This window comes from Solanum stenotomum, unplaced genomic scaffold (genome assembly GCF_019186545.1).
Source record: "Solanum stenotomum isolate F172 unplaced genomic scaffold, ASM1918654v1 scaffold1960, whole genome shotgun sequence".
Classification (NCBI taxonomy): domain Eukaryota; kingdom Viridiplantae; phylum Streptophyta; class Magnoliopsida; order Solanales; family Solanaceae; genus Solanum; species Solanum stenotomum.
Window position 1 is genome coordinate 1 of NW_026025626.1, and position 14389 is coordinate 14389.

At 33.7% G+C, this 14389-nt stretch overlaps 2 protein-coding genes and 1 pseudogene across 3 annotated transcripts; 1 reads left to right on the top strand and 2 right to left on the bottom strand.

Annotated features, from left to right (window-relative positions):
• Positions 1-6: 6 nt before the first annotated feature.
• On the top strand, positions 7-2162 carry LOC125850821 (probable ubiquitin conjugation factor E4; annotated as a pseudogene). Its single transcript, XR_007444850.1, has one exon. The product of XR_007444850.1 is annotated as a probable ubiquitin conjugation factor E4 (transcript).
• Positions 2163-3154: 992 nt separating this feature from the next.
• On the bottom strand, positions 3155-3781 carry LOC125850819 (histone H2B.1-like). Its single transcript, XM_049530654.1, has one exon. The coding sequence runs from the start codon at positions 3702-3704 to the stop codon at positions 3273-3275; it is 432 nt and encodes a 143-aa protein (XP_049386611.1). The 5' UTR covers positions 3705-3781; the 3' UTR covers positions 3155-3272.
• A 7819-nt stretch (positions 3782-11600) lies between these two features.
• On the bottom strand, positions 11601-12223 carry LOC125850820 (histone H2B.1). Its single transcript, XM_049530655.1, has one exon. It carries the CDS (start codon positions 12161-12163, stop codon positions 11735-11737), a length of 429 nt encoding a protein of 142 aa, XP_049386612.1. The 5' UTR covers positions 12164-12223; the 3' UTR covers positions 11601-11734.
• Between the last annotated feature and the right edge of the window lie 2166 nt (positions 12224-14389).

Here is a 14389-nt window from a genome sequence, read left to right on the forward strand (position 1 = left end):
GTTATAAACAAAAATTCGTCAAGGGCAAAGTTGCAGGTTGATCCATTATCTTGTGCTAGCTCAGGCATGTTTGTAAATCTCAGTGTCGTTATGCTTCGGCTTTGTGAACCTTTCTTAGATGTCAATTTGACAAAACGGGACAAGATTGATCCCCAATATGTGTTTTCTAGCACCCGTCTGCAACTGAGGGAGTTGACTGCTCTGCATGCATCATCAGAAGAAGTCTCTGAATAGATAAATCAAAATAATCCTGGGAAAGTTGATGTCTCTAAAGATGGCAGTGTTGGAAAAAATTGGTTGTTGGCATCTCAGGAAGCTACAAGCTCTGGGAATGACTCTGGTGGATCTTCAATTCTCCACTATAACAATCCAATATCAAGTAGTGAGAAAGCTAAATACCCCTTCATATGTGAATGCTTCTTCATGACTGCACGGGTGCTCAACCTCGGCCTCCTAAAAGCATTTTCGGACTTTAAGCATCTTGTTCAGGACATTTCAAGATGTAAAGATGATTTGTCTACCCTGAAAACCATGCTAGAACAAACACCCTCGCCACAGTTGCAGCAGGAAATATCTCACTTGGAAAAAGATCTTGAGTCGTATTCACAGGAAGAATTATGCTATGAAGCCCAAATACTGAGGGATGGAGGACTTCTCCAGCGTGCATTATCCTTCTACAGGTTGATGGTTGTTTGGCTGGTCGGGCTTGTTGGTGGTTTTAAGATGCCTTTACCTTCCCCTTGCCCTATGGAGTTTGCATCTATGCCTGAGCACTTCGTTGAAGATACCATGGAGCTGCTAAGTTTTGCTTCTCGGATTCCTGAAGCTTTGGATGGTGTCTTGCTGGACGACTTCATGAATTTCATTATCTTGTTCATGGCAAGTCCAGAATATATCAGAAACCCTTACCTTAGAGCAAAGATGGTTGAAGTTCTAAACTGTTGGATGCCCCGTGATAACAGCTCTCCTGCAATGTCTACTTTGTTTGAGGGGCATCAACTCTCTCTGCAGTACCTTGTGAAAAATCTTTTGAAGCTTTATGTTGACATTGAATTTACAGGTTCCCACACGCAGTTCTATGATAAATTTAATATCCGCCACAACATTGCTGAACTACTTGAATATCTTTGGCAAGTTCCAAGTCACCAGAATGCATGGAGACGGATCGCCAAGGAGGAGGAGAAGGGTGTTTATTTGAATTTCTTAAACTTCTTGATTAATGATAGCATCTATCTTCTCGATGAAAGTCTCGGTAAAATTCTTGAACTAAAAGAGCTGGAAGCTGAAATGTCTGACACAGAGGAATGGGAGCGAAAACCAGCTCAAGAAAGGCAGGAGAGAACCAGTCTATTCCATTCACAAGAGAATATAATTCAAACTGATATGAAATTGACAAATGAAGATGTGAGCCTGTTAGCATTTACTTCAGAACAAATCACTGTCCCTTTTCTTCTTCCTGAGATGGTGGAAAGAGTTGCTAGCATGTTGAATTACTTCTTACTACAGCTGGTAGGTCCACAAAGAAAATCTCTTAGCTTGAAAGACCCTGAAAAGTATGAATTTCGTCCGAAAGAGTTGCTCAAACAGATTGTGAAAATATATGTCCATTTGGCGAGAGGAGATAAGGAGAACATCTTTCCAGCTGCAATTATAAGAGATGGTCGATCATACAGTGATCAGATATTTAGTGCTGCAGTTGAAGTCCTTGGAAGAATTGGTGAAGATTTGAGTATCATACAAGAGTTCATCGACCTTGCTGCAAAGGCCAAGACTGCAGCTTCAGAAGCACTGGATGCTGAGGCTGCTCTTGGAGACATTCCTGATGAATTCCTTGACCCGATCCAATATACTTTAATGAAGGATCCTGTCATTCTTCCCTTTTCGAGGAAAACAATGGACCGGCCTGTTATTCAGCGGCACCTTCTTAGTCAGAGTACAGACCCATTTAGCCGGTCTCATCTAACTGCGGACATGTTGATTCCCAACACTGAGTTGAAGGCGAAAATCGAAGAGTTCATCCGGTCCCATGAACCGCAGAAGACTTTGGAGGATTAGAATTTGTAACACACAAATACAACCATACAAACAACTGATACTTGAAATTTGATTGAGTAGGGATTTTCTCTTTTTTCTACATTTACCCCTGATCATTGTATTATGTATTGAGTTTTCTTTCCTTTATGGGATAGTTCTTCTTTTCACTTGTAGTAGTTGATTACTTCTTACAGAAATAAATAAATACTCCAAAAACAATTTAAAGTCCTTTACTTTTCATTTTATTTTTATGGTGGGAAGTGGGAGGGAATAAGAACTCGGGGAATTGAATTCTCATCAACAAAATAAAAGCTCAAATAATTAATTAACTGAGCTATTAAAATTCTCCAAATATGTGAAGTCTTATAGTCCAATCCATAATATTTTTTTCATTACCAAGGTCATTATAATCCTTCTTTAAGTTCCAAGAATAAAGAGAAACTGATGTTCTTAACATGTTCACATTATGGACTTCTCAGATACAAATATGTATAGGTGAACTGAATTTGGTTGGCCAAAAGTTATTTGATGCTGAAGAAACAAGAGCTTGTCATACAAAAATAATCAGCACTTCTTCTGTAAGTCGAGTGGTAAACAAGATTTAGTTCAACTTCTAAAACAGAATTAAGTTAAAACTTAAGAAGAAAACAATATCTATATAATATTATGAAACGCTTAAACTGTTCTACAACAAAATAATCCTTGAATAACTTGCACAGAACCGCAAAATAAACATTTAAAGTCTTTCCTAGGTATGGCTATTAGCAAAAATTAGAGAAGCAGACTAATTTAATTGAGAATTAATGGACTGAGTAAAACCTTGGAGAATTTTATTTGAGATGCAGGCACAATTAGCCATTGGTTAAAAAGGAGTTCTATTCATATTATGTGTAGAGCTTTGCTACTTTGTTGCTACAATTCTCAGTTGTTATGATGCAGTGAGTATTATATATATATTAGTATTGTTTTGAGAAATTAGAGTTGTTACGTACTTGGTATGTTGACATTATCATTTACTTTGAACATCACAGATACACAATCATGCTCTGAAAATAAATTCCAGATAGGAAACACCAAATTTCACAAGAAAATAACGAAACAAATCAGATCCAACACAGAATTTCAGTAGGAAAAAGCTTTAATTCATTAGCAGTAATATTTTAAAGGCCAATTACAAATCGAAATCAAACATCCTTTACATTGACCCAAAATACAAAAAAAAAACACAAATTCAAACCCTAGTTGCTAGTGAACTTAGTAACAGCCTTAGTTCCCTCAGAAACAGCATGCTTAGCCAATTCACCAGGTAAAACAAGTCTTACAGCAGTCTGAATTTCCCTAGATGTAATTGTAGGCTTCTTATTAATCCTAGCCAATCTAGATGCTTCCTGAGCAAGCTTTTCAAATATATCATTAATGAAACTGTTCATTATTCCCATAGACTTGCTGGAAATACCGATATCAGGATGCACCTGCTTGAGCACCTTGAAGATGTAGATCTTGTAGGTTTCAACGCTCTTCTTTGTCTTCTTCTTCTTCTTGTCGACCGCGGCATCCTTCGGGAGCTTCTTTCCGGCTTTCGGCTTCTTCTCTGCTGGAACTTCCTCGGCCTTCTTCTCCTCTACTGGTTTCTTCTCAGCTGGCTTTTTCCCTCCTGTCTTTGGTGCCATTGTTGAGATGTTTAACAGAAGGCAGAAAAGGAATTTTGATGAAGAGAATGCGTGAGTGATGAGGTAATGAATTGGGGGAAGTGAGTATTATATAGGGTTTTGATTCTGTTGTTTGATTGGTTATTATCGGTTTACGCGGATCGTGATTGTGGACCGTTGATGAAAGGGAGAATGGACGTTCCGTATTCTCTATTTTAATTGTTTACAAAGTGAAAAGAAAAGTAAAAAGTACTCCCTCATTCACCTTTGTTTTACAAAACATATATATTTTCCCCTTTAGTTGTCCTCTTTAGGATATTAAGATAAAATAATTGTTTTATTTTATGTTTAGTATAAATTATTTTAAAATTAAATAACACATAAATAGATAAATAACTAAAAGTTAAAAAGAAATATATTGGTTAAACTACATTTTTTATTAAAATTTTCATTATTAATTGTATAAAACTTTATTGTGACAGTTAAATGCAAACAAATGATATATTATTTTCCAAGTTCGTTAACTCTATACACTAATGAATATGGCTACGGTATTACAACTCACGCTACATAGATTAGGCATACAGGTATTTCAGCCCATTGTAGTTGAGGGCGCGCTATTTATATACATTCATTAGTTTGCAAGGGATTCAAGATCGATTTTGATAGAGAGTAAATGATTGTTTCATGTACCTATTTCCTTGGAGGCTTAAGTAGAGGCTCATTTACTTATCTTTTCTCATGTGAATCTTTTGTTTACAATTATTCGGGACCCCATTTCCGCATGACCGCATCAACACAAGATATACTTATTGGACTTTCAGCCCGTTGTAGTTTAGGGTGCGCTATTTATATATATTCATTAGTTTGCAAGGGATTCAAGGTCGATTTTGATAGAGAATAAATGATTGTTCATTTACCTATTTCTTTGGAGGCTTAAGTAGAGGCTCATTTACTTATCTTTTCTCATGTGAATATTTCGTCTACTATGACCGCATCAATACAAAATATACTTATTGGATATGTATTAACAAGCGGAAATCATCGAAGTATTAACTTGGGCAATCCTCTTTAAAAATAAATCATTCCTAAGAAATAAGAGATAGTTAATATAAATCTCCAAAAATATGTAGTTTTTTAGTAATTTTTTCATTACGTAAAACTCTATTTAGTTAAATAAACACAAAATTAGAATAACATTATTAATATCTTGTAGACTATTACCTGAACGAGTAAAAATAAAGTGAGAAATTACAACCGGCAGATCTTTTTTCTCCACAGAATTAAACTGTGCATGGATTAGAAAACAAGAGATATTCTTTAGCTTCATTAAAAAAACTAAAACGTTTTTATTTCACTTCAATATTAAATATCAATCAAATATGCTCATAAAAAAATTATATATATATATATATATGCCCATTATTTTTCCATTTAGAACTTGCATTTTACCATTTAAATTTTGCTTCTTATAGCACATATATGTTGATATCATTTCAAAACGGTTTTATTGATTAGAATGAGAACAAGTGCAGCTGATAGCCAAAAGTTCAAAAACGTTGATCGTATATTAATACTACAAACATCATTTTTTAGTAATCATTAAGTTCTCAATCTACATTAGGGGAGTATATTTTATGATAGAAGTTACTTTTCGTAAAGCTTGAGGCAGATTCACTCCATGAAATTAAAAATGCAAAGCTTGTTATGTACAAGATAGGTACAGACTAAGGGAGGTGAATACTCAATCACAAGGAGCTATATTTGATCAAAAAAGGTACCACAGCAGATCAAATATTGCTGAATGCATTATGAGTGGTTCTTGCAATAATCGAAAGGTGAGAGGTAGTGCTCCGTCTCAAGGTTTAATTTAAAGTGACTAGTCGATTCAACTGTATGAGTGAAAGGCGAAAGTACATGCAATCAGGTTTAACATGTCAAAGATCACCGAGTCGTCAAATAGGTGAATAGGTTGTTTTCTGCATCCAACAACTGAAAGGGGTTGCGAAGAAGAGTTGCGTAATAGCCGATTCATAGGTCAATATATCGTTGGATTTGAAATCGAACTCTATACCTAAGGTGGATAGGAATTTAGACTTTCAATAGTCCACTCTTCTCTCCTAGTGATCAAAGCTAACCCCAGAAATCGGGTATTCCTTCTTAAGAGAACACTAACACTTCCAATCTTGCTAACCGGGGCTCAGACTTTCAAGATTCAATCTTTCCCCTTCCAGTCCCAGGAATCCTTCTTATAGTAGAAGGTTTACTATGTCCCCAACTTATCTTTATTAAGGCATAGGTTGTCTACTNGTTGCGTAATAGCCGATTCATAGGTCAATATATCGTAGGATTTGAAATCGAACTCTCTACCTAAGGCGGATAGGAATTTAGACTTTCAATCACTACAAGAAAAACGCTTTATAGGGAAGGGAAAAGTAGTCCTAAAAAGTAAGATTTTGGTCCCTAAAGGTCAATAGCGACTGGAAAATCTGGTCGCCACCTCGTCCCTATAGCTTCCGCCGCTAATGGACATTAAGGACAAGGTGGACTAGCTGGTCCTTAAATTAGTTTTACGACCAGCATTAAACTGGTCTTTAAAATTGTTTTAGGGACTGTATTTCTGGTCCCTAGAGAGGTCACAGGGCCACCAAAGATCTGGTCCTAAAAACTCTTTTAAGGACTATATTCATTTGTCCTTAGATAGAAGATCAATTGGTGCTCAAAGATTTTTAACCACCAGCTTGCTGGTCCGCAAAAGCTTATTTGAAAAAGTGTGGTCCCTATATATACATTCTTTTTAGTTTACTATTTTTGAAGTTATAATATAATTAGTAATGACAATAATCAAACTGCATTGATATAGAACTATCATAATCTGTCTTCATATATATAAATATACACCATAGTACATGAGTCGTCATATTATTATTTACACAAATACTTCACAGAAAAAAAAAAAAACTAACATCCTTTATGAAATAAAATTAATATAGATGTGTTGTTTACTTCTTCAACTGCCTATACTCTTTAAGTTCAAGCACCTGCAATTCCCATGTCTAATAGTGCCAGGTCCAGCAGTCTTTTGAGCAATCCTATGTCCAGTTTGTGTCGAGCATATAGAGGAAAACTGATCTTCACATAGATTCCAACCTTTTAGGAGTGGAGCAAACTGTCATATTTCCCTAGTGTAATAATTAGTAATTGGCAAAGTTCAAACATAGTGTGAATCCCTGTAGCATTCTTTTACACTTAACGTGTTTGCAAAGCCATTAATATATTGATGCATCCCAGTCATTTAATGAAACCTGCAATGGTCACCATATGCATATGATACTTTTTCATAAGATGTGTAAATAATTTTAGAACAAGCAAATAACTGAAACAATATGACGAGATCTAGAACAAATAACATCAACATGCCCACTGTGATCCGACAAGTGAAGTCTGGAAAGGCTTGCATGAGATAGAGAGGTTGTTTCCGATATCACAACATCTATAACTTGCTATCAGTACAATATGAGTACTTTCAGAAGTTCAACAGTACTAGTGATTTGCAAAATAACGAGTTAGTAAAATAGACAGAATATAAGAAAATACCTATTGCGTTGAATGTTTTCATCAAAAATAGCTTGGCAAGACGAATGGGCCACAATGCATTTTTGGATATGTTGAGAAACACCTCATGGATGATCCAGGACTTGTCTACTGCATAGATCTTGTATTTATCAGAAAAACACGTGAAACATTTATAACTAAGTAACTGAGTCTGGACCAACTAGCTGGATGTGAATATGGTGTCTGCTCAACATTCAACCAGTATTTACTTCTATATGCTCTTATTTGGGAGTTGATTCCTAAAAATAATCAACTTGACATACTTAACTAAGTTGCAGCTCCCATAAATATTTAAAATATGTGGAAGTAAACCTTATCTTGTCTTTCTATCTTAATAGACCAAAGAGTAGTTTGTAGTTGTTTCAAGTAACTCAATAATTAGCTTAATACATTAAAAGAAATCAGTAAGAAAAAAGGTTAAAAAATAATAGTACTTGCCTCAAAAACATTTAGGAATTTTGTAGAACGCAATGGGACAGAACAGACTACTAGTTTAACATCCAAAGATTCTCAAGCTATATCTTTTCTCCTCTACAATTTGTACTATCTATACTAAAGATCTTTGTTTAATTTACAGTTATTATGATCAACATGTAAACATAATTCATTATCTAAGACAGCAGGTTGCAAGCTAGTGGCAACTTACAGGGTATTTAAGCTTATCTCATTAAAAGGCAATGCAATTACTAAATGCTTACTTCCTAACCCTGTCGATCTTCTGTGTCTTCCAGCTCTGTAATTGCTTGTGGTTCTAGCTCTTCCCCTATTCTAGTTAACAGAAAAAGCTAGAGTACATACTGTAAGGCAATTCTAAATGCAACAAGTATGGTTCCGATCTTCCTTATAAACCTTGCACGCGCACAATACCTCATCCTTCTCTAAAATTTTCAATTATAAGAGTTGGTTCACATGCTATATATAAAGTTAAAATGCAACTTTTTTTGGTGTCTTATGTTCTCCATCCTACAAATCAGGTGCAAAAGTACAAGACCTCTTTAATTACAGAGCTCCAAATTATTTTTCTGCCAAACAACATAACAATCTTCATCTCAACATGTCCTCAAGATCGACCAAGTCAAAGTCCATATACACATATCTATGGATGCTAGAAAATTTTATGTGAATCACAAATGAGAAGTGAGCCAATATTACTTTAGTACCCTTTTACTCCTTAAACCATGCACCTCACTATTGGTATAAATGCATTGTGTAGCCAATAAAGAACTAGCTCTGGCTACTTGGAAATTTCTCTAAATGATTTTGCATTATAATTTTTCATTCCCCTTTGTATACCAATTTTTCTACGTATCACAATCTAGTCAAAATATCAAACTCACCTTATCAAAAATCTATCTATCACAAAGGATTATCAATAATATACTCTTCTCCTGTGCATTACTTCATATCATGTACTTCCTCATCCATAATGGAAGACACACAAATTTAAGAACAACACATGTTTATTCTTTAGAATGTCTTAGTACAATTAAGAGTTCTTTTTATAGAATTTATATTTGACAAGTACAATTACTGCTATAATAAATTTAATAACAGTATTTATGTACCATATCACAGTTCAGAATTACTTGTTGGAGATTCGCCTAAGTTAAAAAATATCTTAACATCATCTTCCAGGCAGATTGCAAAACGACTATAAATACAACAACCTTCAAATACTTGATTTTGATTCCTCAGGAAAGCCAAAGTTTCAAGTTGGATAATGATGGCCATCAGTGGTGTAGTCAAAATTTGGATAAGGGCGTTCAAATATTGATAAGTAAAATAACATTTTTCCTAATTATTCGGTGCACCAAAAATTTTAAATCAATTGACATAATAGTTAGCTTAATCATAAAAACTAACTAGAATTAACAAATATATAAAGTCAAAACTAGCATTGAAAAGGTCAAGATAAAACTATATTACTATAAATATGATTCAAATATATTGCAAAGCACTTTAATTCAATGAGTAAAACACAAAACAGAATCATAACTCAAAGAGTTTATAAGCAAAACAATGAAAAGTTAATATTTCATACATAAAGGTGGGAAAAAGATAAGGAATTTATAATGTCTTTAAGTAGAATTGAAACAACTGACTCTTATGATTAGTTGTAAAAATCTATTCTAAGTACAAACAAGAATTAACTTTACAGATTTCTTACTATAAATGCATAGCTAATTCTATTATTTTCTTGCAGTAACAGCTTCGCCTTCAGAAGCAGCAATGAACAAAATAGAGACAAAATAACGTCACAGAAATAAATCGAACACGTGAGTTAAAAGCAAGAGTGAATACTTATCGACCACTTTGCCATCACATTTTAAGTGTATACATGGTATAATTTTCCAGCTGACCACCCCAACTTTTCAATTTTCTATATCAATTTTCTAACTTCCTAATACTTCTACAGTTGATAGTTAACCATTCAGATGGTGATTTCTATAAACTACTACTTAGATCCATAATCATAACCATAAATTTATCATCGAAAAGAATAAAGAGACACAAATAATTTCTACTATAAGTCTCTAGAAAAACACTAAACCATGCCTTGAAGATGAACTTCTGACATTGTTACAAAAAAATCCATGAATCGCAACCCAAATATATGTTCCATTTCAAATAATCAGTTAATAAAATACAATAATAAACGGGTGCTTACCATAGTCAAACCAGGAAGTGTATAGAGATGAAATCGAAGAAATTACATGGATTTTCTCCATTTTGAGAAACAGCTGATGCAATGGTCTGCATCTCCCAACTTGGCAACATATTCCACAATTATCAAAGATCTGGACTCCTATGGAACATAAGATTACATATCTAATCCATGAGTGGAACATTAAGATCGTGAATCATGGTTTCAGAGAAGAGCATTTAGGGCTTGGCTCTCCACTAGAAATTTAGGGTTCGACTCTCTAATGGTTTGAGAGGGAACGCTTCTTTTGAATTAATTAAAACTAGAGGGGTGTTCAATTTTGATTTATTTTTTAAAGGAAAAAAAGGAAAAAAGTCCAATGGGGGTCTTTTTGTCCACTCAATTTAGAGACTTAGGACCAGATCTCTATTAATTTAGGGACTATTTCTTTTCCTTTCCCTAATTAATTAGAATTAAACACCAGAAGAAAACCTTGTCCTTATTGGTATGCTTTCAAGGACTAGTTTAGTAACTCGTCCCTATATTTTGGTCCCTAAAGAGTCATTTTCTTGTAGTGAATAGTCCACTCTTCTCTCCTAGTGATCAAAATTAACCCCAGAAATCGGGTATTCCTTCTTAAGAGGACACTAACACTTCCGATCTTGCTAACCGGGGCTCAGACTTTCAAGATTCAATCTTTCCCCTTCCAGTCCCAGGAATCCTTCTTATAGTAGAAGGTTTACTATGTCCCCAACTTATCTTTATTAAGGCATAGGTTGTCTACTGTAATTAGATTAAGATTGTAAAAACAAAAGCTTGTAATATAGCTAGACCAAATTCATATTCATACTCAAACAAGAAGTCCTATAGTTTACAACTCCTCTTTATATAGTAATTCAACCTATTGCTCCGCACCCCCCTCCCCCACAATCAGTAGGACATGCTTGCCTATACAGCTGGAAGAGGTGAAGGGAATAATGCTGAAAATTAATAGGAAGAAACGAAAGCGATTTCAGAAACAAAGTAGTAGCAACAACTTAGGGAACAATGATCTACCATACTAGGAGAGCCCAAAACTGGAAAATTTTGAAAAGAGTACATGTACAGACAACTGAGATACACACACATATTAAGTGGGAGAATTTAGATAGAAACCGCATAAATAGAGCTTGTAGATGTAGTGGTTTTCTCCAATGGCTGGAAGTGTTATTAGATTTGTGTTTTGGTAGAGACTTGAAATTCCGCTGTTCTCAAGAGCTCTTTAGAAGTATGGTTCTGTTCACGAAATGGTACTGTTTACATGGTTTACATAATATCTTAACATAATGAGATGCCCTTTCAAGAAATTCGTAGAGAGGATAATCACCTACATTCAAGATTAAACAATAAACCATAGATGTTGCCTGATATATTCAGAAACATTTTAGTGTGTAACTTCAATTGAGAACAAAATATATACAGCTAACAGGAAGGAACAACAAACACTCGGAAAACACCTACAAGTTTCTCCAAGAAAATTAATACTGATGAGAATAGAAGTTCGATTCAGACAATAGAGATTTAAACCAGAGTTAATTGCTACATTCTACTTGGTTTACAAAAATTCCAGAAGAATAACCACAGAACACTAGATTTTTGGAGATACGGAAAACACGAATAACATAACCAATAAGGAATTTCATTTGGGAAAAGCTTCGATTCATTAGATTGTATCATACTAAGGCCAGCTACTAAGCAAACATCAAAAACAACAATCCTTTACATTGACCCAAAAGATCCGCAAATCAAAACCCTAATTGCTAGTAAACTTGGTGACAGCCTTAGTTCCTTCAGAAACAGCATGCTTTGCCAATTCACCAGGTAGCACAAGTCTGACAGCAGTCTGAATTTCCCTAGAAGTAATAGTTGGCTTCTTGTTGATCCTAGCCAATCTAGAAGACTCCTGAGCAAGCTTCTCAAAAATGTCATTGATGAAGCTGTTCATGATACCCATAGACTTGCTGGAAATACCGATATCGGGATGCACCTGCTTCAAAACCTTGAAGATGTAGATCTTGTAGGTTTCAACGCTCTTCTTTGACCTCTTCTTCTTCTTGTCGGCGCCGGCATCCTTTGGGAGCTTCTTTCCGGCCTTAGGCTTCTTCTCAGCAGGAACTTCCTCAGCCTTCTTCTCCTCAACTGGTTTCTTCTCCGCTGGCTTCTTTCCTGCCTTTGGTGCCATTGTTCAGAATTGAAGGATGAATTGAAATTTCTTTTGCGATGGTTAAGAGATTGTGTGAGTGATGAGTTAGCTTAAAGAAGAGTAGGATTTATATAGGTTTTGGGGTCTGTATTTGATTGGTCAATTACAGGTAACGAGGATCGTGATTCTAAGCCGTAGATGAAATAGAGATCGGACGTTCAGTATTAGCCGTTGCGTGTAGCTAGGATCCACGTGGTTATCTGTGATTCGCTAGTTATGGTTTTCGCGGATCGTTCAATTTCTGCGATCTGTGTGAAAAAAATTTAGTGGGAAGTTTAAATTTTCGTTTATTAGTGGGCGGGAAAAGGAATTTGCTGCTTATTTGAATTGCTTTGGTGAAAAAATTTGTATATTTGATTTCGATGATTTCTGAAATAAAGAAAAAAAACTAGTAGCTTCGATACATTACTAAACTTCCAATTTATAGCTGCAATATTTATTTTTTATAGTTGTATAAAAAAAAAATTAAATTACATTTAAAAAAAAGTCTATGAAACATGTGTATGTGTCACGTCTCATATTTAAATGATTTTGTACTGACATTTAATTAATGTCTTACTTGTATAGGTAAACCATGATTAATTGATTATAGAGTAGATTTCTCAAAAGGTTAGTTGAATATGTGACATTAGCTAGTAAATCACTTAACTTATTTTGTGTTTGAAAATCATTCGATTTATGAACTTTTGAAATAAAAAAATGTTATCTCTGGTCATCAAATATCTTACTCGATAAAGTTTCTAAATGAATTATTATTTTTCCATGTTATGTACATATTTTTTATCATTTTTTTCCTTGATTAGATTTTTATCACTTCCACCTTTCTTTTGATTTTCCTCTCATTAATTACATTTTATGAAATTATACATGTTATACTCTTTTGTGTATTATTAGCTATGACATAATAGTAGTGTTGGAATGCATAACTTGGCAAGAGGATTATTCTAAACCATTTCACTTATCATATATGTGTCACATTTTATCCTTGTTCCCTCAATACGGTAAATATAGGTATTATTTGTTATAAAACAACATGCATTAGTTTCAAATAAAAATAATAATTAACATTTGAATAAGTATAAATTCATTTCAACTCGGCTTTACAAACTTTCAATAATAATTGCATAAATCGTATGATTTGATACCATTTCAGTTGAATTGAATTATCAAAACCACGTTTGAATCTTTGACAGGGCTAAACATATGTTTGTACATTTCAACAAGAATAATATATTTTTACCGACACAATATCCAAGATCAACTAGGTAATTAATCTAGCGGTGAGTAGCATATGTCCCACTTGATGACTTGATAATATCGTCTTATCGTAGTGTTACATGCATCATCTCATTCATGCTAATAGCTCAATACCAACATCTTCTTATGACAAAAATTTGTCGCCTTTGATAGAGTTAAAATCTATAATGACACATATAGTTTCACGAAAATAATGATATTTTTTTTAATCTAATCTCAATAAACACAACTAATTATTTCAAATAATATTGAAATATTCTTAAAAAAAGATTCATTATCTAATAGCCTAAAAAATATATACTTTTATCAAACCATGCCTTTCATAGTCAATCCAACCCATATAAATAAAGTTAAATGTAAAATGTTTTTAAAAAATGCTATTTCAATTTATTCCTCACTTGAAATGGAAAAATTTAATGAATTTGAAACATTTAACCACACTTTAATGCAATGTTTTGTCAAATTCGATCCAATACATCCAATGTAGTCATATTATATTTTACAACATTCATAATTGGATCAGTCGATACAACGTTATGAACAACTGTCTGATAATTTGATTTTCTTTAGTAGTTCTATTTCAATTAATAATATAGTCAATCTCTTCGATCTCTCTTTCGTTGTTGCTCTTAAATAAGTTTTTATCAATTTTGATTTATTTTTCCATTGAGGCAATTCTCACAACAATAACAATTGTTAATATTATATTAAAAGCAATATGGACATTTTGAATTTATCAATTAGAGTATTATTATCTAATTATATATTTCTCTTTACACTTACAATTTGAAAATAATTATTTACTATCAATATCAGGAATCAGGATAATTATTATGTTTTTAAATAATGTTCAAGATCAAGTCAATTTTTTTATTTATTTTCTTTACAAATTCTCATATGATCTCAAATTTTCTATCACGCTCAGATATATCTCTACCTCTCGATCGA

Bases quoted from the DNA above. Each gene is read 5' to 3' on its own strand.
- LOC125850820 (XM_049530655.1), bottom strand. From the start codon at position 12,163: ATGGCACCAAAGGCAGGAAAGAAGCCAGCGGAGAAGAAACCAGTTGAG.
- LOC125850819 (XM_049530654.1), bottom strand. From the start codon at position 3,704: ATGGCACCAAAGACAGGAGGGAAAAAGCCAGCTGAGAAGAAACCAGTA.